Raw genomic sequence first — 26,422 nt, 5'->3', positions numbered from 1 at the left:
GGGGGGGGGGGATTATGACTTGCCAGGTGCAAGCAATGACAAAGATTTCAGAGTTGGGTGAAGAATAACCTTTCAGATGCGAAAACATCCACGACAACTACCAACGCTTGTTAGCTATAGTTATATGCCTCTACTAAATATGTTCTCCTTAACTCCAGACCAGGGATAACAACGCATGCCAATGAAATGAGGGGAAAATAGCTGTCACCAAAACATGATTGCCGCAAGCTATGAACATCTAGGAAAATATGAATGGAATTTGGAAAAAGAACGGAACTAATAACAATGGGATAGACAAAATAACAGTGTCCAAGATGCAGAATCAATCCCACAGATATTTACAAACCTGAAGAACAATGATTAAAATAGAAACGAGGAGGGAGAAAGAAGCGCATTGGAGTTCAGAAAGCACTTGAGTGCATCAGCAAGTGGATGGACAAGTTCGGACGATGAAGTCCTTTGTATGGAGCCCGATATTAACTAGCAAAAACACCTGCTGGACAAGTCAGGGAATCAAACACCGAAAAACCGACTCAAAAAAGAGGCTGAGTTGGGAGCTGCCAGTCCAATTTGAATGTCGGCTTTCAGCTATTCATACCATTTATGTTCTTGCTGTTGTATTTTGTGAAGCAGCATACATGGAATGTGACAGCATAGAGTTTGCCTGGATGAGAGTTTTGATTGTAACTGCGATGAGAATATGACAGGTAGAAATAGAACCAAGAGTCCCACGAAACACAGCACGACTGCCGCTGCTTGGAGCCAAATAGTTAGTTACAACGTTCCACTCTGAATCTCTTTTCGAGGTCTACTTAATTTTCAACGACTTGGGCATAACTAACTGGTAGAAGCCCAGACAAAATGTCTCTTTCCTTTCATTCTGTCTTATTCCAAACTCATTTCGTTCATGGGTCTTTTGCATTTTCGTTGTATGTCAATGACCCAATTTAAACAACAACCCCCTGTTTGAACGCCTATGCCGGTCAGGTTCAGAACCACGCCCAAATGGACAATGTGGCTGCGGAATATGTAGGATCACCGAATGGACGAGTTCCGGACAAGCCAGGCCGATTTCCAATCAGTGATTAAAATACGAAGAAAAGGGGCTATTATCACCTCTCAGATCGCTCGGAGCTGTTGCCAGGTTTTATTCTTGACTTGTATTCGTGTGTGTATATATGAACGAGAATCAACGGCATTGCGGTTGATGAACCACATATCCAGATCTATATTGCTTAAATATTCCATGCCTGGCCACGGTAGCCATCGATCCAGTCAAATTTGAGCTCCCCTCGGGAAAAGTCTGAATATTGAGGAAATAGAGCTGCGTTCCGCGCTGAGCAGCCGTAAGGATTCAAGCCAGCATGCATAGTTACCCAGGCCCAACAAATTTGCCTTCAATTCACCCGTCAGTATTGTTGTTATTGTTATCCTTCACAAGGCCAAAGAGCATCAATAAGAACAAACGATCCAAGAAGATGACGATCTTGCACTTTCTTATCCCGTTTCTTACTCCATTTTTATTGGTTCGAATAAAGTCGACCGAATAGTCATATAGAGTGCGAAGCGGAGTGAAAATACATGTTCCCTATCCGATCGTCTTAAGATTGGCAGCCCTGTAGCCTTGCGGTGTCTTCAACCATGCAGCATGCATAAATACACGCCTAGCTCCAGATCTTACGATACGCCATCTTTGTAGGAGACAAGGAAAAGAAGCCACACAACTCGAGTGTCAAAGCCAATTGCCGCTCCGGCGAATTGGGATATTGTGATGAGGATGGGGATGGACGGGTCCTAGGTGCATGTCGTGCAGGATGAAGCAGCGGTATTCTTCCCTCTGTTTCAGAGACAGGGGAGAATAATCTAGGTATAGATATATAAGAGTAAATGTGAGAGGGACAGAGTGATTGAACCAAGCTTAATTCTATATAAGTTCTAGTCCGTTTCACACTTAATCTTATTTGGTTTCTCTTCTTCGGATTCTTCGTCTGTAAGCCTTTTTATGGGTGAGGGGCAGTTATATTTTTATAGCTCGAATAGAAAACGGACTTCGCCCGTAGGAAAATCACTTAGGTTACTACTTGATCCCAACGTAAATGGGGGCAAATTCCACGTTGAAAAGGCTGGTTATCACACGGTTGCAGCTATGTGACCAATCCACCTTTTTCATAATCCTTAATGTTTGTTATGCTTTATCTTGCACACCTGACTTAAGGCACTGCATCTCTCACCAAAGTTCAACAGCAAGCAAGCAAAATCAAGCAATCAAGCGGGGAGCTCTGCAACCTCTATTCATGGTTCGATCGTTCCCGTACCATCTCTATCCGCATTTCACACCCGAACTCGCATCCTCTAACCCCCCGTAGAAATAGACATTCGCGGGGCGCTCCCTGCATCAATAATACAGTATATAAAAATTAATTGACAGAACCGGGATGGATATTAGAAGCGACGTTCCGATACCGGTCCCCTTGCTTTTACATAGGATCGTCACCTACGACGCGATTGGCCCAGGAATGAAGAGGGTTACGTTGTGAGGGAAGTATATGGAACAGGAAGAGAGGAGCAGAGGTTATGGGTTTTGGGGGGGCAGAACCAAGGAGGGTATTGAAAGTAAATGAAAACAGATCCCATCTATGTTACTGGCGCATTGGAGGAGGGGCAAATAGGTAAATGGATGCAGACGTTAAGATATATCACCAATGGATAGAAGTGAGTGAGGCACCAATAGGAAAGAAGAAAAGAAAAAAAATAAGGAAGAGAAAGAGATACGGAAGGACATACAATTATTCTCTTCTCAGGCTATAGAATATAGAATTGAATAAAGACGGAGTGAGAATGCACTCCGTGCCCGGCCTTGAGATGGTAGATGCAAGGCTGAATAACTAGTGACCTACATACATGCATACATGGGACTGTACCTGTTTGAACGACACGACATGATGCAGGTATCCCGATACCCTGTTGGATCCCGACTTCTTGCCGAGGATTAATCTTTATTTATTTATTTATTTATTTTTGATGGCGCTTGGCTGGAAGACAAAGCCCGTGCAATCCTTCACCTCCTTCACCGATAAGCCAGTGAGGTAAAATAAAGGAAGGGATCATTGTAGAAAGAAAGGGTTTCCTAATGAATTCCTGGTCGGTATTTGCCTCGTTTGAAGAGAATAAAATAGGGATTAACCATGATCTTCATTGTTGACGTAGCAATGGATATTGTAAAGGAAACAAGTGTTTTGGAAGAGATTAATGGAACGTGTATCAAACCCTTGAAAGTGCGCTGTGCATTGACAGTAGGCAACTGATCGTCGACAGGATCTGGTGCATTTCCTCATCTGATAGTAAACTGGGGAGGAAGTCAACCGGGGTGGCTGGGATTTAATGAGGTACTTCATTTTCTAGTCTACTCTCCTTCTTCTTCCTCTCCTCCTCCCCGTCAGTTTGAATTGACACTCGAAGCTGTAACTCAAGAGGCCGTTCCATGCCTGCTTGAAAAGCATAATAACTGCTAATGTCGTAAACAGGCTTGATTCGTTTCTTATCCTGTTTTGTTTTTATATCGCACAAAAAGGCCATGCCCCTCGTGCGCCCGTTCCTGGGTTGAAGTGGGGGAATGGTGAGTAACATAGGACGGCCAGGAGAGGGACAGGAGAGGGACAGGAGAGGGGTCTGGTGAGAGGGTAAGTTCGTGTGCCACTCGGTAAACAAAGGAGTTTGTTTCCCACACAACTTGCACACACCTACACACACTAGAATTAACCCACGATTTCATGCTTCATGCTTCGGTAGGAAGAGCCTAAGAGGAAGAGAAGGAGAGGAAACAGGGCATATGTTAGCAGGGTTCGGGCTAACATGTGTGGTTTGATTTGGGTTCTTGGATCACTATCAATCTAGGTTCATGTCGTATTTGTGTCAGATGAACACAATATATAGGCATGTAAGGGCTGGAAGCATCGCATGTTTGTCCCCTCCTCGTGTTTTATGCACGATGACACAGAAGATTATGAAATGCTGCCTGAGTTGATTTCTGTGTGGAAGAAGGAGAAAAGTGAACAGGATAAGGAGATCATGAACATTGAAAAGATTGAGATAGTTTCGCTCCTCACTCCAAGGCGTCCCCCGTTGCTTTCCTTGGAAGACTCCGACGAGGTTGACCAAATTCAGTAAGCAGCATTGGTAGCTTTTTCCAGCCACCCCTCTATTCAGAAACCGAGAAAATGAATTTTGTTTTCACTAGACAGGCTTCGCATGTCGCTAGCCGGATTCTAGATGTTGAGGTTGAGCTGAGTCATTCCGTTTATGTTTGAGATGCTGTACGTAGTAATCTGCACCTAAACAGGAGTATTCTTGTACTCTGCGTGTGTTATTTATTAGCCAATTAGCCTTCCGTATCTCTTCTTTTACGTTCTGGGAGCTATCTCTCTCTCTTACTCACACACACACACACACACACACACACACACATTCACTTTCCTACAGGCGAGGTCTTCTGGGATGAAAGAGAGATGGGGAGAGAGAACGGAATGGAAAAAGGACCCTCCATCGTTTTACAGCTTGCAAGTGGCAAAATATATAAATAACCAACACTTGGGAAAATACAAATCGAATTAATTCCCCGAAAGTTGTCTTTCTGGAGAAAATCACTGCACTTGAGTAATAAAACGTAAATAAATAAAATATAAAAATATTAAAAAAAAATAGCCGCATCATCGACTGATCCTTGACTGCGCCATCAACGATTGCCAACGACTAGGGGGGGAAAAGAGCATTCGGGACAGGGATGGGGCATCCCAGAGAGCCAGAGACTTGACTGGGGCGCTGGGCGGCGCATCGATGGGCGCGCCACTGCCCCTAAGGGTAAGCACTTATAACTGCCGCGGATGTTGGTGGGATGGGCTGGGCTGGACCCGCGCCCAGCGACAGCCGCTATGTCTGGAATCAGTAACTCCACCCCTGTAGTGTGGACAGCGCCGCAGGGCCAATCCGATTTCGTTGACAAAGTTGACAAGGCTCCATCTCGGAATCCGGGAGTTAAAGACCAAATCCCTGAAAAAATTGGGGCCTTCACCAGGCGAGCGGGGCTGGAAAGTTTTGGGTCAGTAGGGTGTGCCTGGCGCCCTCCCAGGATTTCCCCCCAAGGATGGTTCAAATTTCTTGTTTCTTCCACGCAACTTATTAGTTCTGAAGAACTTATATCATGAGATCAAAACGGACTTTTCGAGACTCGAGAAGACTGTTTACTTTATCCATGATTGTCTCTTGAGTGTGGATGTTCACTTGATTTAGTTCGCATATCCGAAGGTTGTTCGTTCTCTCACAGCCTAGAGCCTGTGCTCCGCATCGCTGGGTTTTAGAAATGCGCTTATCAGAGTCTCCACAGCCATATATTTCTTTTTTCGTTTCGTGATCGTGTGTTTTTGGCCTCTCGCTGATAGATCTGCAAGATGGTCCAACGAAACGATCAACGATGCTGCTGACTACGGGCCTATTGCCCTATGGAAATTCTTTTAGTTCCTTTTTTTTGTTTATTTTTATTCTTTTTTTTTTTTTTTGGCGCTTGAAATTCGTAAGCTCTAAAACGATGCATTTCGGTTTTGTCGAGCCAGAGTGGGGAAAAATAAAGGATATAATGAGAAGAAGCAGTGAACAATCTGTTGTCCTTGTTAAAGATGAGCATCAAGAGGCAGTTGAGGAAAATAAAATCCTCCGCAGCCAGCAACCGTCAAATTATAGTCATAGTTATTTATTTGTATGAGAGGTAATGAACGAAAGCAGAGAGATACAGCAAACCGCGGTATTAATTTAATTTACCTTCATTTCAGCAGCTCCACGAAAACAGCTCCATGCCTCAAAACTCTTCTTAAAATAAATGGATGTAATATTTACAAGCTAATGATATAAATCCCTAGTGTAATAGCATAAAGCAGCAAAGAGCCAAAAAAAAAAAAAAAACACCAATCAAGAAAAAAGGGCGAATAGGATGAATAGGGTGAATGTACAGACCAGCAGGCCCAATCAATAACCTGTCAGCACTGTGGAGGCCCCAGTGGCGTTGTCTAGATATGTCGGGGCAGATGCAGCTCCTGTGACTCGAGCTGCTTTGGCAGAGTTTCTTGATATTTCGAAAACAGACCGAAGAGAAGAGAATCTGAGAGATTGTGAACAGCTGCGAGCAGCTGTGTGCCATAGCATACGAAGTACAGGCCCCGTACATTAGTCGTACTGGGCCAGCTGCGGCCGTTTTCTGATCCTTGATCATTCATCCATCCACCCATCCATCCATCCATCCATCCATCCATCCATACATCCATTCTCCATACTCCATAGTCCATACAGAGCTCCACAAGCTCTTTTAGTTGCTCCGTATATTATATTCTTAGAATATCTTCTCGACTCCCGTTTTGCCATTTTTCTTCCCCTCCCTCAAATGGTAGTCTTGTAGTGAGGAGTCTGCCAGTTGAAACATCAAGTGTTCGTTTGATATATTTTTCTTTTACATTACCTCTTGTTTTGATTTCAGACTTTTGCACTTCATTGCTTGCGCTGGCCCATTTGAAAGGCAATTGTTTAATTTCTGCTGTTGATATTGTTGGTCGAAACCATTCCTTTGGAGCTGTTGGACGGGGTGAACTTAGCTTCTCTCTCAGAACATCAGCTCATCTCATAGTACGTTTTGTTCCAAACTCCACTCTCTCTAACAATAACAATAAAGATTCAACCGCTTCTGTTTTCTTGTCTTTTCGTTTTTCTGTTCTCTAAATACTTGATACTGATGTATTTTGAAACCAATTGACAGTGATGTTCTCTTGTTGATTGTTTTGCAGAACGTGAGATCTCTACCACCACGGCAACCCGTCCCCAACCTAAACACGCTCCTCTACCATGGAGAGTGCCGTGACAACGGCCAGTTATAAACATCAGTCTTCGCCATCTTCTTAATTTCGTTAACAAATCTATTCTATTCGATTTCAACTCCTCTGGAGCTGGCATCAATTCTGCTCACACGGAGATCCCCAAACTTTACATGCAACCACCGACTGTACTAACTTCCTTTGTGTCATTCTTTGCTCCACTCAGAAGCTTTATACATCAATACTATTTTCCAACACTGCTACCAATCTTATCACTACGACTGCTGCCGTTTTCAACCTCCTATCACTGAACCATGACTAATCGTCGATTCGCCGCCCCTGCCCCAAGAGAGGGCTCGGCTTGGACGTGGATTGCCGAGCACTATAGCCAGCCCGAGAGCTATGAGATCCCCCTCCGCACCATGTATGCCCTGAACTCGACAGTCGGAGCGCATCCACCCTTTTCTCCTCTTCCCAAGAGCCCCGGAGCTACGTCCCCTTTCGAGGGCAACGCGTTCCCCTCTGCACGCAACCCCAGACGCAAGGAAGAGAAACCCCCTGCATACAACATGAGCAGCACTGCTGCGATTTTCAAAATGCATCTTATGTCCCAGATATCCCAATTACCTTCTCAACCATGTTCTTTACCTCCCAACTTCATTACTTCATTCGTCCGCCGTTGTTTCCCAGATAATCTCGCACTCGTTGATTTCCCCCAGGCATTGACTGCTCTGGACTACCTCCGGGACCTTGAGCAGCGCCGTGGGAAAGAGATCAAAGCTGCGTTGGAGAAGCTTGGTATATTTGATGGTGTTTTTGACAAAGACGATCTCGCTAAACGGTATCCTGGTGTATCGAGCTGGATCGACTCTATCATGGAGAAAGACACATACGCAGCTGCTCTCTACTCACAAGTCTACCTCCGTCTAAGACACTGGGTGAGAAACTCCCTTCATGGAAATTACGCGTTTATATACCGACGTATGCATGGGCATGCCATTGCTAACATTGATACCAGACTCTAATAAATGAATTGCTACTGCCTCCTTTCAACAAAGCGCACTGCGTTGCCATGCTCAACACGCTTTTCCCAGCTGTGATTTCCATCCGACCAGCAGCACACGTTTGTGAAAGGATGCTCATGGAGGAGCGACATACGTTCTTCCAATACATATGCAAAGTGGAAGAAAAGGGCCCACGCGTGCTCGATCCCCTCATTGCAAAGGACAGACGGCCAGGGGAAACTACAGGATGGCCTCTGGTACACGAATACATCAACAAGTACATGCACGCGGCTACTGACATTATTAACGAATGCTTCGAAGTCAACAACCGCGAGAGCCTGGAAGAACAGTCAGGACACCGCAAACAAAAGAAAGGCCGGAAAGTGGATTCAGGAATCAGTTTTGGATCCAACTCAGAACACCCCCGCCCATCAACCAGCAGCAACTCAAGCTGCAACCACAGCTACAATAACAGCAACAGCAGCAACAATAACAATAACCCCGGAGTCTTAAACAAACCCCTCCCTCCATCTCCAGCCATCAAACTGCCCAAATCCATCAAGGTCAGTGGCAACTCCGCCCTCGAGCGCATAGGCAGGGAGCTACGAAAGATGCATTCACGCGGCGATTTTGACGAAGAAAAGCCCAAACCTCCCCGAACATCGTCTCGTGCCGGTGGCGCGCTGCGGAAAATGCGCTCTTCCAGCATCCTAGGGGAGCGCGATAGGAATGTTGTCACCGGCCCAGGCGAGAGTGAGGGCGAGTTTGATGTTGTGGAGTTTCGACGCAAGCGGATGATTTGGGAGGCGAAGCATAATGCTGCAAAAGCGGATCCTGATGGCGATGCTGATGCCCATGCCAATGAGAATAAAAATAAACGGTCTAGTGCATGATTTGAAACTTTATTTACCAGTGACTTCGAACGGGCGGACGGGTGGACTAGCAACCAAACAAATGAACTTTCAGTTTTTTTCCCGTTCGTTTCAACCATTCCCTTCTTACACTTTCAAGTTTCTTTCTTTTTTACTTTTACTTTTTTTTTTCTTTTTGGGTATGCAATGCAACGTATGTGAAAACGAAATTCGATCGCTATGGGACGACATGAACCATGAACCTGGGAGATGTCCTTTTTTCGCGTTTTATTGTGATTTCTGGGGCGGAGTTTTTTGTACTGTGCTGCGTACTTGCTAACTTGTCCTTCGTTTTAATGTGGCTAGCTATACGCGCTTAAAATGCACTTGGTTGTTTGCTTTTTAATGTTTTCTTGACTACTTTTTACTAAGGGAGGCTTCGACCAGCTTTCTTTTTTCGTTGTTATTGCTTTTTCTACCTATTGTCTACTATGTCTCGTACCTTTTTTTTTATTTTTACTTTTATTGTCATTGATCCCCGTCATCTCGTCCTTCTATTCAAAACTGGAGTGGTCAGTTCGAGTTGCAGAATTCCATACTTCGCCGTTTGTCTATTATCTCTATGTTGGACGTTGGGGCAAGCATCTGAATTTGGGATTGGAGATTTCATCTTGCTCTGCGCATCCCTTTTCGGTGCCCTGCGCTGTTTGGACCTGCATTCACGGGAAACACAAACGCATACCGGTTTGACGCTCGTCCATGACCACGTGTTTGTTTGCGTGGGACGCGTATTTTTGTTTGTTGTCTCATTTCGGGTTTTTCTAAATTTTCTTTGGAGGGACTTTAGTGGTGAAAGCAAAGAGAATACGGTGGAAATTGTTTCAGTTAGGGTGAAAATGGCGCAACAATGGATAGAATAATGAAAAAGCTGAAGAGGAAAAAGAGGAAAAGATGAAACCCAAAAACAAAAATGCATTTATCTCATCTTACAATTTTTATTATCTAATTTCAGCAAGGAAGATCATGGCTCCCACGAGTTGGAATGCAGAATTCAGGCTGTGTGAGATTAAGATGAGCGACCTGGGCGGAACACTTGGATTTCATTTCTTTTTCTTTTTCGATTCTTTTATTCCTTCTTTTAATTTTGGTCTGGCCAAAATGGTTTCTGAGGTTGCAAAACGGCGTTTGTCACTGACGGCGTATTGTTGATTTTGCCATGCGGGGCGTGGAGGGGTGTAGGGAGTGTTCCAATTGCACTCTGCTGTGCCGTATGTCATATTGTATATGCCTGCCGTCCCCCCTTTGATGTGGGTTTTATCCATGGAATGTCACTGTTGGGTGATGCGATGTGGTCTGTTTGTTTGTTCTTTTCTGGTGCTTGGTAGTTCTTTGCGATGCGGGGTCCGGCGTGCTTTTGTTTTGCAGATAAGTTTGTTCCGTATCGATCTGTACGGCTATAGGAATTGACTCTAAACTTTGAACCTTGATAGAAATATTATCCGCCCGGGTATGAGTTTGCCTGAGTTAATATAGCCGATAGCCAGCTTAACCCCATCAACCGCAGCCCTCAATATAGCCGAGGCAACATACCCTAGGCACCTTGGTATCCCCCTCAGGGGCATCCATAAGGTGCTAATCCCTCGATCAACTGCAGCAGGCCACTGGTTGTCTCGACAAAGCTGTCTCTGAGCCCTAGCTCCTAGAGAATGATCTGCGGCCGTCTTTAATATATGTAGTGTTATGCCGAGGTCAGGTCAGATACGACCAATCCTTAGAGCACCAAATTGAAACTGCATATTTAAACTATACATTCCGAAGCTCTCTCATTACATCTATTCAGATCGGCATCTCTCTGCCTCTATAATCAATTTCGAAATAAACCTATCAATCATTATTATTACTCTATAAATTTGTTATTTATATACGTTTAACTACCTCGAATAATAAAAATGGCTACAAACAAGCAATTTGGTAGCACTCTTCCATGGGCAGAGCCATCCTGGTAAGTTATCACTTTCTATACCCTGACCTCAGCGTTAACCGTAAATCTTATTTTATTTTCATTTGGACACATCTCATTACTGAGATGCACTTTGTTAACCGTATTTCGTTTTGATTGAAGGTACTCCGGCCGTCCCTCGCCATATTACAACGAGTCCCATTTCAGACTGAGGGATGCCGTGCGCAAATGGACTGAGGAGGTGTGTGTGTTTCTGACCGTCTTCCATCCAACGGAGCAAAGCCAAAGTTTCCTAAAGCTTAGAAAAATTTACCCTTTTTCGTCTATTGCATAGAACGTTGTCGGTAAAAGCGAAGAATGGCAAGCTGCAGGCAAGGTGCCAGACGAGGTCTACCGAAAATGCGCGCGAGACGGGCTCCTGCTGCCCATCGCTTTTGGCAAGTCGATACCGGAGGAGTTTGCTGCGCAGTATCCCATAATTGGTGGTATCAAGGCCAGCGAGTGGAATGGGTTCCATGATTTTGTGATGTGGGATGAGCTGTTCCGGGGCGGGGCACTTTCTAGCATCTTTGTGGGTTTGGTAAGTTAGCTTTATATATTGTTAACCCGGAGAATAGCCCTTGGATATCTTCAGATATTTATGCTGACGTGTATTGTTCATTCAACTAGACCGTTGGAGCTCCCCCTCTTAAGCAATTCGCGTCGTCGTGGCTGCAGAAGAAGATCTTGCCGGAGATCCTTAGCGGGGAGAAAAGAATCTGTCTTGCTGTTACTGAGCCGTCATGCGGATCTGATGTAAGAAACCTGACGACGACGGCAGAAAAATCTAAGTGCGGGAAGTTCTATATTGTTAATGGGGAGAAGAAGATAAGTTTCCAGAACAAAATCTGTCTGTGGGTTATCAAGCTAACTTCGCCTTCACTGGATCACAAATGGCATGTATTCCGATTATTTCATGGTGGGTCTACTTAAAAAAAAAATATCTCAAAGATATACAAGAAGCATTTCACCGTTAACACTGCCCTTGCTTGACGTAGGCGGCTGTTCGAACCGGTGGCCCCGGCGCAGAGGGTGTTTCCTTCCTCCTAATCCCGCGCAGTGAAGGGATCCGCACACGCAAAATCGAAATCGGAGCCGACGGGCTCAGTGCCACCACCTATGTCACCTTTGAGGACGTAAGGGTTCCTGTTGAGTACCTCGTCGGCTCTGAGGGTCAAGGTTTCCGATATGTCATGAGCAACTTTAACCACGAGCGCCTGTGGATCGCTTTCCAGACCCTTCGCAGCTCCCGCATTTGTCTCCAGGATGCGATGGCATGGGCTATGAAGCGTGAAGCCTTTGGCATGAAGCTTATTGAGCAACCGGTTGTGAGACACAAGTTCGGCTCCATGGCCAAGGAAGTCGAGGCATTGCATGCGTGGACGGAGCAGATTATTTATGAGTTGGATCATATGAGTTTTAAGGATGGGAATCGGCAGTTGGGTGGGGTTACGGCACTGTTGAAAGTGAAGGGAGGGCAGATGGTTAAGTTTGTTGCGGATAACTGTGTCCAGATTATGGGAGGGTATGGATGCTCTTCATATTCATTTTTAATGGACCCTATCAATCCTCTCTCCCTCATCTCTCAGGGGAGCCTACGTTTGCTAACGGAGTTTAAAACTGCAGACTTGGTCTCACCAAAACAGGCCAGGGTTCTCGTATTGAGTCGATTTCTCGCGCCACTCACTCATGGATCGTCCCTGGTATGTTTGCCTCGAAAACAGAATTGCCGTCTAGGATTTGAAAGTTTTACTTGCTGACGTCAATATGTGTATAGGTGGCTCCGAAGATGTCCTCATTGACCTGGGTGTTCGTGAGGCCCTCAAGCTTGCTGGCATCAATGCGACAAAGGGAGCAAAGATATAAGCTTAAAATATGGGAAGAAGGTTAATAACTAGCAATGACTTCTGGCAAGATGGGTGGCTTATCTCGGGCATTGAAGTTTCGAACGTCCTGTCTCAGGATGGATTATTGCCCTACTTCTGTCCTCTCTTCCCAAGACATCGCTTACAATTGATGATAGCTGTATTCTCATTTTCCTGCACGCCAACTTCTCAATATGTCAATTTATAGCAGCCCCAGTATATTACAACCGTTATAAATCAATTCGCATCTGTTGTTTTCATTTTCACTGCCATACTAATAACTTTTTATATCCCCACCACGAAACCTTTTATTAGGGTTAGGGTTAGAATCGATATTTGGGAGTTGCGATAGACGCAGTCTGATTGGCTGTGTTATATGATTACTAAGACTTAATTCTGCACTCTTAGTTGTGATATGACTAAGCCAGTTTCCACAAATGTTGTCCAAAACACCAACGACTGTTCGTGTATAGTTTACCATTTCGATAGCTTCAATTACTCTTTTGCCTTTTCTACACTTGCTGCTTAGAATGTGTCGGCTTGAGAAATAAATATTAATACTACATTTGCGGAGATACTATAAAACTTTAGCAGTTTGGTGGAAGCTGTTCTAATTGCAACAACAGGTTACGCACGGAGTACCTTGAGAAGACAATGCGCAAGACTTCGACCTAAATGGGATCGGAGAAGTTCCCACCATATCTTTCCATATAAGCTGGTGGCCGGTCATATATGCATACATACGTATATACCATGGTCTTCAAATATATCTTCTCTCCATGGCGATTGGGCGGCCTGGCGCTGCTCGCAACAACCTTCCTGTTTACTCCAATCGCTTCCGCTGGCCCCTTGGTCAATGTCGCTCTAACTGCTTCCTTTAATGCAGCACCGTACCTGGTGGAGCTTCTGTATGTTGCACATGTTGATCGAATCAAATTTCGTAGTCCGCATAGAAGAAACCCATAGCTAATGCAGAAGCCAGAGAAACCGCTGCAGACGAGAATTCCACCAGCTATTTCCCTCTCCTTGACCACATTGCTGAGGGTGCATTCACAGAAATTACTACGGAGCGAGACCTCTATGAGCGATTTACACAAATACTACAGGACAATGGACACCTTACTGATGCCGAGTCTATTTCGTCTTTTAAATTTGCCCTATCGTTACGATCCACCGCACCGCGGATCGAGGCTCATTATCAATATTATCATACGTCGGTGGAGCCGTCGTTAGTGGTGGCGCAAGATGCAGTTTGCACTGTCTGGGTGTATTACGACGGCTATCAATATTGTTCACCGAGTTTAAAATATGCGCAGCAGAGCGTGTCAGGAGACCAGTACGTGAGTTACATTTCGCGATAACTGTGAGTAGTGAACTAATATATGATGGAGTATATGATTATAGACACGAACGAGTTTTGCCGTTCGATCGAGTATTTGGAGATCCTTCGCTGCCCGCATTAGTACTATATGCCGATGTGACATCTCCCATGTTTAGTGGATTTCACCAGGAACTTAGCCGGAAGGCTCGAGAGGGCCAGTTCTCGTATAAAATTCGCTATCGGTCATCTGGCACTGAGGCCTCGAAACCCATTTTCGTTAGTGGATATGGGGTGGAGCTTGCTCTTAAACGAACGGATTACGTCGTGATCGACGATCGGGACGCGGAACAGAGCGTTTTGAAGGATACGGATGCAGCCCAAACTACCCTGGCTCCAGTAGACGATGCGAAGAATGAGCCACCCACTGACTTGAAGCCCTTGTCTGCCTCAGAAGTATCGACACTAGGTATTAATGCTGCTAGTTTCGTGATGAGCAGCGATGACCCACTTGCGACGCTGTTAAGGTTATCGCAGGACTTTCCGAGACATTCCTCTGCTATTGCAGGTCGCAATGCTACACCTGAATTTATTAAAGAGCTCCACGAAAACCAGGCTGCCCAGTTGCCCGTGGGGTTAAACACTATGTGGATTAATGGGATGCAGATCGACCCGAACAACATAGACGCCTTCTTCCTTCTCAGTCATTTAAGACAGGAAAGGAAACTAATCAACAGATTCCGAGAGTTTGGATTATCTGCGCGACAAGCCGTGGGTCTGTTTTCTGATCCGGCGGTTTCCAAAACCCAAGCAGCTGATGACTCACTGCGCTATCAGTACAGAGACGACTTTGAAGGTGGAGGTGTAATTATTTGGATGAATAATCTTGAAAAAGATCACCAATATGATGGGTGGACAAAAAGTCTAAATTCTGTGAGCTAGCGCTGTGCCGATACCTATCTGCTGGTTTTGTTATATGGAAATTCTAACTGTGTCGTTTATAGCTCCTCAGACCAATCTACCCTGGTCAGCTTCCTCCGATCCGACGGGATATTCACAATGTCGTTATTCCTGTCGACCTAACCTCTCCAAAGGATATTGAAATTGTCGTTCGAAATATGCAGACGCTTGTAAAGAGAAAGATACCAATTAGATTTGGTTTTGTACCATTATTGCAGAATCCGAATTCTCTCGAGCAGGCGCGAGTTGCCCATTACCTTCTAGATACATACGGTATTGAAGCTCTGGTGACCTACTTGCAAGCTGTAAGTATCCATATTTGAGAATCACTAAATTTCCCAAACTAATCTTTAACATAGTCATACACTGCCAACAAGACTGCCTCCCCAGATCAGGCCAGTTTCACAGCTGCATTGAAAGATCATAAAGTGAGGGATGGCCACAATCCTGTTACATTCAAAGATGTCTTAACATCGGAAAATTACGACCCGATACTTGCGAGCACAAAAACATATCTCCAGAGGCTGGCCATTGAAGGAAAAGAACCAACTTTTTTTGTAAATGGTGTTGCCTTTGTTCGAGATGAAAACTTCATGCAATATATAATTACGGCCGTATCCAATGACATGGATAAAATTCAAAAAGCTGTTTTCGAAGGTGATCTGGAGGAGGATGTTTGGGTTCCTTCATATTTTCTCCAAGGTGCTCTACAGACTCGAAACCCACTACTTATCCCCGAGGACCCGAGGTCAATTCGTATCGTTGATCTCAACAAAATATACGAGAACAATAAGGATATTTTTGACACTCTTCTCCGGATTCCCGCGACGTCTAAATCGGAGCATTCAATGCTAGATTGGACTAGTATCATCCTCATAGCCGATCTGGAGAGCGAATCCGGTGTTAAGCAGCTTCGTCACCTTCTCGAGCTTCACGAAAAACACCCTGGAGTAGAAACTTTACTTCTTCATAATGGAGAGGCGTCGTCTGTTTCGAAAGGCCTTTTGACAAGACTTCATAGTGTTCGACATGGTCGTGACCTTGACCCAGCTGCAGTTGCCGCCACTCTCGATGCCCTCGTTTCTGGAGAGGATACACCAGGCTCAGATGCCAACCTTGCAACCGCTTATTGGAACTCACTTCAGGAGTTGGTGAGAGAAATTGGAATTGGTGCTGGTGAATATGGAATGGTGATTAATAGTAGGATTATTGGTCCTCTGCCGTCGTCGACCGTTTTTGATGCTCTGGATCTGGAATATATGTTTGCATACGAACGGTCTAAACGCACTGAAGTAGTCGCACAGGCAGCTTTGGACCTTGGTTTGGAAGATAAAATCTCTGACCCTTTGAGCCTTGCTAAGCTACTGTCTCTAATGTCTCTCTCAACCGCAAGTGACATTCCGGAAGGAATCCTGAATTCAGTATCAAATGTGCGCTCTAACCTGTATAAAAAATGGAATGGCACTCACTCTGCAATATCTATCTCAAACTCCGATGATCCCTCGATCTACATTGTTGCGGCGGTCGATCCAGCGACAGAGACCGCTCAACGCTGTATTCCGATCTTGAAAGTATTGTCAGAGCTAAATGGTGTCAACTTGAAAATATTCCTTACTCCCCGAGAAGCGATAAAGGAGTTGCCGATTAAAAGATTCTATCAATATATTCTCAAATCTACTCCGTCATTTAGCGAAGACGGCTCTATAGCCAAACCGCAAGCCACCTTTCACGGAATTCCCGGTGATGCTCTCCTTAATTTAGGAATGGATGTACCTCACTCGTGGCTTGTGGCCCCAAAGGAATCAATATACGATCTTGACAACATCAAATTAAGCTCTCTTAAAGAAGGTGCAAACGTTGATGCTCTTTATGAGCTGGAGCACATTCTAATCGAGGGCCATTCGTGGGATGTTACTACCAGAACAGCACCACGAGGAGTTCAACTGCTCCTAGGGACCGAGAAAAAACCCCATTTCGCAGATACTATCATCATGGCAAATTTGGGGTACTTCCAATTCAAGGCACAGCCTGGGTGCTGGAAAATAACCTTAAAGCCTGGCCAAAGCGAGCGCATTTTCCGTCTGGACAGTGTTGGTGGAAAGGGTCACAGACCCACGCCCGGCGACGAGAACAACGACGTAGCTCTCCTCTCCTTCCGGGGCAAGACCCTCTACCCGCGATTGTCCCGCCGGCCGGGTCATGAAAAAGACGACGTCCTAGACCCAGACCCGAAGCCAAACTCAGCAAAGGACTATCTCTCCAGGGGTCTAAGCTTTGCCTCCAGCGTCCTCTCCAGCGTAACTGGTCCCAAAGAAAAACACGCAGATATAAACATCTTCTCCGTCGCCAGCGGCCACCTATACGAACGCATGCTCAATATCATGATGGTCTCCGTCATGAAACACACAGGACACAGCGTGAAATTCTGGTTCATCGAGCAATTTCTCTCGCCATCATTTAAATCCTTCCTACCCCACCTCGCCGCCGAATACGGCTTCTCGTACGAAATGGTCACTTACAAATGGCCTAACTGGCTGCATGAACAGCAAGAGAAGCAGCGCATTATATGGGGTTACAAAATCCTATTCTTAGACGTCCTCTTCCCCCTCTCTCTGGATAAGGTCATCTTCGTCGATGCGGACCAGATCGTCCGTACAGACATGTACGAGCTCGTCACGCTGGACCTCGAGGGTGCCCCTTACGGCTTCACGCCCATGTGCGACTCACGCACATCCATGGAAGGTTTCCGTTTCTGGAAGCAGGGATACTGGAAGAAATTCCTTAAAGGACTGCCCTACCACATCTCCGCGCTGTACGTGGTCGATCTGAACCAGTTCAGGGCAATAGCTGCCGGTGACAGGTTGCGTGGGCAATACCACACCCTCGCCATCGATCCAAATAGTTTGAGTAACCTGGACCAAGATCTGCCGAATAATATGCAACGCGTGTTGCCGATTAAGAGCCTGCCCCAGGACTGGTTGTGGTGCGAGACATGGTGTTCGGATGAGGCGCTGAAGACAGCGAAGACGATTGATCTATGTAATAACCCGCTGACGAAGGAGCCGAAGCTGGACAGGGCGAGGAGGCAGGTACCTGAGTGGACGGTTTATGACGAGGAGATTGCAGCGGTGCAGAGGAGGGTGATGGAGGGTAAGAAGGGAAAAGAGGACGGTGAGGAGGGAAGGGGATCAGATGGGAAGAAAGAGCGTAGAAAGGACGAACTGTAGAAGTTTATGTGTGTGTTAGTTTGCTTCTAGTAGATTTTTTTTTTTTTTTTTTTTGTTATCTTCTATCTTCGTCACTGTCACTGTCTACGAAATATAGAAGTTAAAGGGGTTCTTTTAACGCAGGGGTTTTCACCTCATATTGTAAAAAGCTTTCCTCTTTCCAACGTTTTGTGTTTATATTTTAGACTTTTAGAAGTCATCTATATGTTACAGGTATTATGATCAAATAAATAGAACCTAAATGTCAACAGTTTTCCTCACACTCCCCACCCAGCCCCAATCTCAGGAGGCATAGCATGTGTACTCCATATCATGGACATGTTCAGAGCTTGCACAATTCATAGAACATCGCCATCAACCACGGTTAATAATATCACTTCGAAAACAACAAAACAAAACAAACGCAAGCGATAGCCAACAGCAGGTAAGATCCTAGAGTGTGCACACACGACCAGAAATTAGCTAGCCCTCGCCGCAACAGAAAATGCGAAAAGGCGATGTAGAACTCGGGTCGCCGGGGAGGGAGAAGACCAAGAAGGACAATACCATCAATACGGGGCTAGAAGCATTCTTTAGTCATTTGTCCGACGCTGTAGCAACTCGGTTATTTTCAGGAGAAATGTTCCAGGAAGACACCAGACATAGATACCAGGCATGTGGACGTATTAGAGTCCGCGGAAACTCCCCAAACGAAAATAAGAAACGGTCATGCAAAATCAACTTCAGTGAACTCCATGCCCATCTAAAATCCCCACCCCGCTCTTTGCCTATCCAAATCGCTGGGCGGGAAGCTCCCCGAATATCAAATAAGCCCGACTCTTAGGTCCCGGGATCGAAAATCGTGTGAATGCCCATCTTTGCCCTGCACTAAATATGCCAAACAGGATAGGTAGTGAGTATCTATTGGGTCTCGGTAGGCGAAAGAAATTGGCGGACAACATGGGATGGAGTTTGTATGCCATCGTTATTAAGAGGGCCCAGTCCAGGAGGAAAACAACAATATAGATAGAAGATACCCGCTACGAAGCTGCAAAAAGTGACCCACCACGACTACGGCGCCACACAAGCGTGCCGGGGGAGGGAAAGCCTCGCGGGACCCTAAAGGTTGGATTTATTCCTGCAGACGCCAAGTTGAAAATTGCGGCTTCCACCCACCACGGAAATGAAGCATATCAAAAGGCGAATCTCAATGCAGTGGTATAAGGGTTTTGGAAAACACTACAAACCGGGAACCGACAAATAATACTCGCTATGCTAGGATCGGGCGTTGAAAGCGATAATGGGGCTTAAACAAACGGATTATGTCTCGGAGGGTTAAGAGAAAGGCAATATAGAAAGGGTTACCATGGCTCGGCATATTCAATACAGGTCGACGGACAAATGCCAATATCGAACTCTCCCTCCACACCTCATCCCATCCACAGTCGCTTCCACTCAGCTCTCACCAGCTACGGCACGGGAGCCGTCCCAAATTGTCGGATCGAAAAAAAATACCGCCAAACCGTGGAACAACATACCAACGAAACCAGCCAGAATGAGCAGTGCGACAATATTTAATAGTCGACAAAATGGGACGACAACACAAGAGGAAGAAGTCCAGGGATTCCACTGTCCAAGAATATGGCGAGGTAGACGCTCAAAATATAAAACGGGAAAAAACTTCCCCCTTTCAACTGGGGCTGGCGGTTTCCCTTCCCTTCTTCAACCGCATCGTCTTCCACTTCGCCGAGCACTGCTCCCTGGTCCTCGTGTTGCCCATGAAATCGCTCACCCGCGTCCACAGAATATAACGGGTGTCTATCCGGTAGATGTCCCCCGGCTTGGAGTCACTGGAGGTATAGATGGCAGCTGCGGGGAGCTGGGAGATGTCCAGCCATTGTCGCACTGCGCTCTCGAGACGCGTGCACTCGTCGGAACTCCATGGCCCGCGGGTCTGGGTGTCTCGATGTTGCACACGTTTGCGAAAGCGAGTGTTGACGTCGTCGCGAGCACGGCCCAAGATCTCGGCGATCTTGGCCCAGTTGGGTCCATGCTCAGCGTGCAATGTGACCAGCTCGTCGTCTTGCTCCTTTGTCCACTTGCGTGGCTTCTGAGAGGTGGCCACGTAGTGCGAGCGCATGTAACGTTGGACATCGCGGGGCCGTCGACCTGGCGTAAGGACGTACAATAGGTCCCAGAATTCGGATCTTGTCAAGTTGGAACCTAGAGAAGAGAAGCCACTGCTTTCGGTTTCACGGTGCTGGACCATACGGCCAAAGTCCTCGCCTGACATGCTGTTGGCCTCGCAGAATTGGGTTTTGAACGCTTCGACAGCAGCGATCTCTGCGGCTGAATGCCTTCCAGTCACGTCAGGCTGGTCCTTTGGCTTCTGCGGCTTCTCCACCCTTTTTGGCAGCTGCGAATTGGCGGCCTGGCTGGCGGTTTGTCGGGTCTGTTGTGGCTCAGGCAAGCTCTGGCCTGCAGCCAGCCCTTCCACCGGGTCTTGTTCCGGGTCCTGGAGCAGAGCGTCCCCTGAGGGAGATCCTGCATGGTAGGAGGACACATAAAGTCAATGGATGTGCCCCGGGGGGGTTCTATGCTAGATAAGAAAAGCAAGAAAATGTATATACAAGAATGAGTATATAAAGGAAGCGAGAACCAGGACATGACTCACGAGTCTTGGATGGAGACAGAACATCGAAGGGGGGAAATAGAGGAGAGGAAAAGGCCTGATGCTGTTTTTGATGTCTCTATATCTGTCTGTCTGTCTGGTGGGAATGATGCGGCTCGAGAGGGCCAAAGAGGGGTATTTATAGCCCAAACCAGCAGAAAAATCAAAAGTGACGGCAGAATTCAAGTCTACCCACGGGAATAGGTACTACTATGGGAATTGGTAGTACCGTGGGGGCATATTTGCCAGGAGATGCTGTTTTAATGAACGTACCACAAAACAACCAAGGCAATACAATTGCGCACAAAAAGACAAAAACGAATGTGCCAAAAAAGACACAGTTAACAAATGAAATAGAAATAAGATAGAAAGAGAAAGAAAAGAAAAGCTCAAGTGACGAGGGAATATACAACGGATATTCGCATCACTTAAGTTTAATATAACTTACTGTCTCGGTGGAAGTTTTCAGGCCGAGTGGCCTCGGTTGCATTACCATCATCAAGGAGCGACTCGTGCGGCTGCTGGGTACTACCGACGCTTATTTGGAGTCTGGGATCAATTGGGATGGGAAGTTCCACATCCGGCTGGTTGTTGGCGCTGTTGTTGTTGTTGTTGATGTTGATGTTGTTATTGTCTGCCAAACCAGCGCCGGAATCCCCTGGAGCCGTGCCGGGTAGGATGCGGCCTGCAGATAAAGGATTTGGGTGAGACATTTTTGCAAAAACAAAGGCAGATGAAGGAATATTGCGGATTGCAGCGATGCATGTAAAAACTTGAGAATGGATGTACTCCGTAGAGGTGGGAAGAAGTTGGGAGGTTGGATGAAGTCTGATAAAAAAAAAAACAGGAAGAGAAGAAAGAAAAAAAAGGGGGTAGAGGTTGGGTGACTAAGCACGTACTTGCAATGAGCTAAGCCAGCTACCAAGGCTCGCCGTAACGTCCTCTGTCCTCTTGCGGCCAGTTGATGGCCCAGTCGAAGAGGTTGGCATTGTTTAGCAGTTAATGTAACTTATTGTAGTTGTTGCTGTTGTGGTTCTCCATAGCGGGCAGTTTGTATGTGCATAGCTAAAATATAGTGATAGTTCATTAACTATCAAAGTTCCGAAGGTCACATTGGCTGCAAAAACAGCAAAAACAGGGGAATCACCGTAGAATGGCAGAAACTGAGATTTGAGATACAGAGTGTGTCCGTCAGCTGGGGCTATCAGCAGGAAATATAAAGGAAGTCCAATAACTAGACCACCCCCCCCCCCCCCCCCCCCAAAACAGTCCACTCACCAGACTGTCCACAAGGTATAGTTTAGTTTAGTTACTTGGATTTACGGTGACTAAACTAACCTACCAGAGCTGCCGTCCGGATGACTAAGCCACGAGGCAGCAGCTGGTAGTTAACTAGTTACCATCAGCATTTGCATGAGGAATAGAGAGAGGGGCAGAGACGAGAGATATGCAGATGCTGCATCGATATAGAGAGAGAGAGGGAGAGGGATGAATGACAGAGCAGAATTGGGGGGGAGGACTTCCAAACCTTTGCCAAAGTTAAAAAAAAGCCTTTCCCCCAAACCCCAACCCCCGCATCAACATCCATCATCAACATCTAGACCCTACAGTTTGACCGCTTGGAGTTATATCCTAGCAATACGCTGCCAGCTTCAACGCCTCCATCTCCCCCAGCTGCAACCTTACTCACCCTATCAAGTGCTCAGCCATTGCCCGATCGAAATCTTCTGCGTTGGAAGTAAGTAGAATTGAACCCCAACCCCGGGCCCAACCTTAAAACACAATCAGCTAGTTCGTCGTAACTAGTGCATATCAAGACCGTTTTTTTTTTTTTTTTTTTTTTTTTTTTTTTTTTTTTTTGCTTGTGTTTCTCCGTGTGCAGCGAATTTTGAACCCTTAGGCTTTTTAACCTCTTGATGCTCACGGGTTCTTCAGTAGAATAATATAGGAATACCCTTCTCTCTGCTTGTTCTCCCGATTTTCTCTGCTTTTGCCCCTGCCCGTATTGTATAACTAAGGATAAAGGTTCCCTTATCGCCACTCGCTGGTTCCGTTCGCGTATACATATTTAACTCTTGTGTACAGTCTCTGCCCCATATAATAAATATTCATTTTTCCTCTACTTTGCTTCCTTTCTCGTGCGGCATCAGGATATACCCGGAAAAAAAGGAAGAAGTCATCCCTTGTCTTCTCTTCTCATTTCTTCTCCCCTCTGTCTCAGTTTCCCTCTCTCTCTTCTGCTTGATACGGACTACACTGTCTTTCCTCCAATGGCATCACTATTTTGTACAGAATAAACAAAAAAAAAAAAAAAAAAAAAAAAAAAAAAAAGGAACCCCTGTTAAAAGGAAAATCCTCCCATACAGAGAACCGTGACAATACCATCAATTGGCCACAAAGGGAACCAAGACCCCTACTTCCCACTCCCACTCCCCCAACCCAAAAAAAAATAAAAAGAAAAAGAAAAAGAAAGAAAGAAAGAAAGAAAGAAAGAAAGACAAAACAGCATTGGCCCAAGGAAACTCCAATGGATCATCCCACAACGACCGCTTCCACAGCCTTTCCCCTTCCCACTCCCATCTCTACCTCTTCCACCCTTCCCCCCTACTTTATTGTCCTCGCCTCCTCCCGCGCCATAATCACCGGCCGCCTCACCGCCGCCACAATCGTCATCTCCCTCTCCACCGGCAAAGTAACCTCCGTCTTCCACTCCGTCCTCCCACCAAACGCTTTCCCCCCGGGAACACAATACACAGACCACTCCCCCCACATCCTCCTGCCAGGCCTCGTCGATGCACACGTCCATCTGAACGAACCGGGTCGTGCGGAGTGGGAAGGGTTTGAGACGGGGACGCAGGCGGCCGCCTTTGGAGGCGTCACGACTGTCATTGATATGCCGTTGAATGCTGTGCCACCTACGACGACGGTGGAGGGACTGCGGGAGAAGATTGGCGCGGCGAGCGGGAAGTGTTGGGTTGATGTGGGGTTTTATGGAGGGGTTGTGCCAGGGAATGTTGGGGAGTTGAAGGGGTTGGTTGAAGGAGGGGTGAGGGGGTTTAAAGGGTTTTTGATTGATAGTGGGGTATGTATATATGACGCTTTCCTCTTCTCTTTTTCGCCTACCTTGGCTCTTTGTTGCTGCGGTATATAAAGCATACAACACGCAATAAGTGCATCCGCTCTCTCCGTTCCACATTCCTAACTCCTTGTGATTCCAGGTTGAAGAATTCCCAGCCCTATCACCAGCGGATATCAAAGTCGCCATGCTCGAGCTGGCTTCTCTATCCTCCCCAACGACCTTGATGTTCCATGCCGAAATGCTCCCAGACAATATCACCGATGGCACCACCGACGACACCACCACAGACCCCCCAACCTCTTACTCCACTTTCTTAACTTCCCGCCCCCCAGCCTTCGAAACAACCGCAATCTCCACAATTCTCTCCCTGGCCCCGCTCGCTCCAAACCTCCCCTTACACATCGTCCATCTATCCGCCAAGGAAGCCATCCCGCTCCTAAAAGCCGCACGCGCACGCGGAGTAAACATCACAGCTGAAACATGCTTCCACTACCTCTCCCTAGCAGCCGAGGAGGTATCTGACGGCGACACACGTCACAAATGTTGCCCGCCCATCCGTAGTCGGGCAAACCAGGATGCGTTGTGGGAGGAGTTGGCTAATCATGCCAGTGACCAGGGGGTTATCAAGACTGTTGTATCGGATCATTCGCCCTGTACGCCGGCGCTGAAAGTGCTGCCGGCGCATATTCCCGGTAGTTGCAATAACAATGTTAAGAAGAGCAACAGGAAAATTAAATCCGAAGAAGCAAATGAGAAGGAGGAGGAAGGAAACTTCCTCAAAGCCTGGGGCGGAATTTCATCCGTCGGCCTCGGCCTGCCGATTCTCTGGACCGAATTGGAACGCCGTCGTGCCCTGATAGCCGGTGGCGGCATCGTAGCAACAGATAAAACATCGACGCCGACCTCTTCATCGACCTCTGCCCTAGAATCTATCGTCCAGTGGTGCTGCGCCAATACAGCCAAGCAGGTGGGTCTAGGGTCCCAGAAAGGTGATCTTTCTGTCGGATACGATGGGGATGTGTGCGTCTTTGATGAGACGGCAGAGTGGGTTGTGCAGCCTGACACCATGCTGTTTCGCAATAAGTGCTCGCCATATCAGGGGAAGAAGCTAACTGGGCTTGTGCTGGAGACGTGGCTGAGGGGGCAGAAGGTGTATTCGAGGGACGGTGGATTTGTAGAGGGTAAGCCGACGGGGACGTTGCTCTTGGAGACTATGACGGCGTAGGGGTTTTGGTTTGGGCTGTTGATGAAGGAATGATGTTTATGAATATTGTTATTTGCTTGCTTTTATCTTGTTTTTCTTTTTCTTTTTCTTTTTTTTTTCTGTGTGTGTGTGTGTGGGAGCGTGCATGCATGTAGATATATACCACACTGTCGATAGACGGGATGACATTATCACTCTGCTTGGGTGTTGGTTCCAGATTCCCTTCAAATGATTGGAATGATGAGATCTGAGGCTTTTCAGCAATCCTGACAGCGCGAATTAATGGCACAAATGAATGATAAATGGAGATATAAAATTATCAAAAAAAAAAACAAATCACCTCTGTTTTAGTATATTATTGAGAATTCCTACCTGTTACATGTAGCATTCAGTAACCAAGGAGCCTTGAACAGGATGAGGGAAGGGAATAACCAGCACTCACCTAGCTACTTACTACCCTTCCATATCCACATCCCTCCCTTTCCACCGCTCCTGAACCCTCCTCCTCACCCCACCATTCACTCCCCTACCCCAAATCTCCTCCTTCTCCCCTTTCCCATCAATCCTGACTCCACCGTCATCCCCGTTACCGCCCCTATTCCCATCACCATCACCAACCCCAACCTCCCCAACCACCACTTTCCTCTCAACAATCGCCCTCTCCTTCCTCCTGGCCAACTCCACCTTCTTTAGATAAAGCGCATAAACACCCACCTCCGCCACGCCCACCACCAGTGCAACAAGCAGTGAAATGAACACCCGTGCAGGCTGCGAGGATACAGCGCCAGGATTCGACGGTGACGGCGACGATGTAAATGTCAGGAAGGTCGGGATGCGGTAGTTGGATAGGCCCCAGTAGCTTGCGAAGCCCGTGAAGAGGATTGAGACGAGGATGTTGAGGACGAGAGAAGGGGTGAGGGGGTCGTTTTGGTTGTCGTTGAGGGCCCAAAGTCGAGAGGGGGAGGGGTGGGTAGAAGTTGAGTGGAGGAGGGCATTGTATCTGTTTGCTTCGGCTTCGGCGAGAAGGGAGGCTTTCAGGGCGAGGTATTCGGGTGTCTGTATGCGTTAGAAGGAGGTTAGAGATACACGTCCCATATATGTCTGTGCATGCGTGTTGTGTAACTGGGAATGATTTAACGTACAGGTTCTGGTTTCGGTGGAGGAGGGGGAACGTAAACTCTGGTGCCCTTCAGGAGGGAGTTGAGAGTGGACCCCCCATATCTATTGGCATCCCCTTCTCCTTTCTCTATGAATCTCGGATTGGACACAAGATGTCTGGATAGAGTAACAAGCTGCGTATGTGATATAGCAGAGCAGCTGGTGGGAGTGGGTAGGGATAGCTCGTCGCGAGTTGACGCTGGGATGCCATCGAGGGCGGAAGCTATCGCTGGAGTGATGACAAGAAGGACCATTT

The 26,422-nt window shown here is 46.7% G+C and overlaps 8 protein-coding genes across 8 annotated transcripts; 6 read left to right on the top strand and 2 right to left on the bottom strand.

The window, feature by feature from the left end:
* Window positions 1–3,981: 3,981 nt before the first annotated feature.
* PADG_05132 (uncharacterized protein) lies at window positions 3,982–4,167 on the top strand (the record flags this gene model as incomplete). Its single annotated transcript, XM_010762306.1, has 1 exon — window positions 3,982–4,167. The coding sequence occupies one exon, from the start codon at window positions 3,982–3,984 to the stop codon at window positions 4,165–4,167; it is 186 nt and encodes a 61-aa protein (XP_010760608.1).
* A 2,998-nt stretch (window positions 4,168–7,165) lies between these two features.
* On the top strand, window positions 7,166–8,748 carry PADG_05131 (uncharacterized protein; the record flags this gene model as incomplete). Its single annotated transcript, XM_010762585.1, has 2 exons — window positions 7,166–7,789; window positions 7,870–8,748. The coding sequence occupies 2 exons, from the start codon at window positions 7,166–7,168 to the stop codon at window positions 8,746–8,748; spliced, it is 1,503 nt and encodes a 500-aa protein (XP_010760887.1).
* Window positions 8,749–10,655: 1,907 nt separating this feature from the next.
* On the top strand, window positions 10,656–12,571 carry PADG_05130 (uncharacterized protein; the record flags this gene model as incomplete). Its single annotated transcript, XM_010762305.1, has 7 exons — window positions 10,656–10,708; window positions 10,829–10,907; window positions 11,001–11,246; window positions 11,336–11,605; window positions 11,704–12,230; window positions 12,332–12,408; window positions 12,483–12,571. The coding sequence occupies 7 exons, from the start codon at window positions 10,656–10,658 to the stop codon at window positions 12,569–12,571; spliced, it is 1,341 nt and encodes a 446-aa protein (XP_010760607.1).
* Window positions 12,572–13,323: 752 nt separating this feature from the next.
* Window positions 13,324–18,075, top strand: PADG_05129 (uncharacterized protein; the record flags this gene model as incomplete). The annotated part of the gene is made up of 5 exons (XM_010762584.1): window positions 13,324–13,478; window positions 13,553–13,906; window positions 13,975–14,821; window positions 14,893–15,153; window positions 15,208–18,075. The coding sequence occupies 5 exons, from the start codon at window positions 13,324–13,326 to the stop codon at window positions 18,073–18,075; spliced, it is 4,485 nt and encodes a 1,494-aa protein (XP_010760886.1).
* Window positions 18,076–18,559: 484 nt separating this feature from the next.
* On the top strand, window positions 18,560–18,898 carry PADG_05128 (uncharacterized protein; the record flags this gene model as incomplete). Its single annotated transcript, XM_010762583.1, has 1 exon — window positions 18,560–18,898. One exon carries the CDS (start codon window positions 18,560–18,562, stop codon window positions 18,896–18,898), a length of 339 nt encoding a protein of 112 aa, XP_010760885.1.
* An 846-nt stretch (window positions 18,899–19,744) lies between these two features.
* Window positions 19,745–21,438, bottom strand: PADG_05127 (uncharacterized protein; the record flags this gene model as incomplete). The annotated part of the gene is made up of 2 exons (XM_010762582.1): window positions 19,745–20,598; window positions 21,174–21,438. The coding sequence occupies 2 exons, from the start codon at window positions 21,436–21,438 to the stop codon at window positions 19,745–19,747; spliced, it is 1,119 nt and encodes a 372-aa protein (XP_010760884.1).
* Window positions 21,439–23,252: 1,814 nt separating this feature from the next.
* PADG_05126 (allantoinase) lies at window positions 23,253–25,029 on the top strand (the record flags this gene model as incomplete). Its single annotated transcript, XM_010762581.1, has 2 exons — window positions 23,253–23,807; window positions 23,944–25,029. The coding sequence occupies 2 exons, from the start codon at window positions 23,253–23,255 to the stop codon at window positions 25,027–25,029; spliced, it is 1,641 nt and encodes a 546-aa protein (XP_010760883.1).
* A 432-nt stretch (window positions 25,030–25,461) lies between these two features.
* On the bottom strand, window positions 25,462–26,420 carry PADG_05125 (uncharacterized protein; the record flags this gene model as incomplete). The annotated part of the gene is made up of 2 exons (XM_010762580.1): window positions 25,462–26,064; window positions 26,151–26,420. 2 exons carry the CDS (start codon window positions 26,418–26,420, stop codon window positions 25,462–25,464), a joined length of 873 nt encoding a protein of 290 aa, XP_010760882.1.
* Between the last annotated feature and the right edge of the window lie 2 nt (window positions 26,421–26,422).

This window comes from Paracoccidioides brasiliensis, assembly GCF_000150735.1.
Source record: "Paracoccidioides brasiliensis Pb18 unplaced genomic scaffold supercont2.6, whole genome shotgun sequence".
Taxonomy (NCBI): domain Eukaryota; kingdom Fungi; phylum Ascomycota; class Eurotiomycetes; order Onygenales; family Ajellomycetaceae; genus Paracoccidioides; species Paracoccidioides brasiliensis.
Note: the sequence above shows the minus strand (reverse complement) of the source record. Positions and strands in the feature narration are given on the sequence as shown.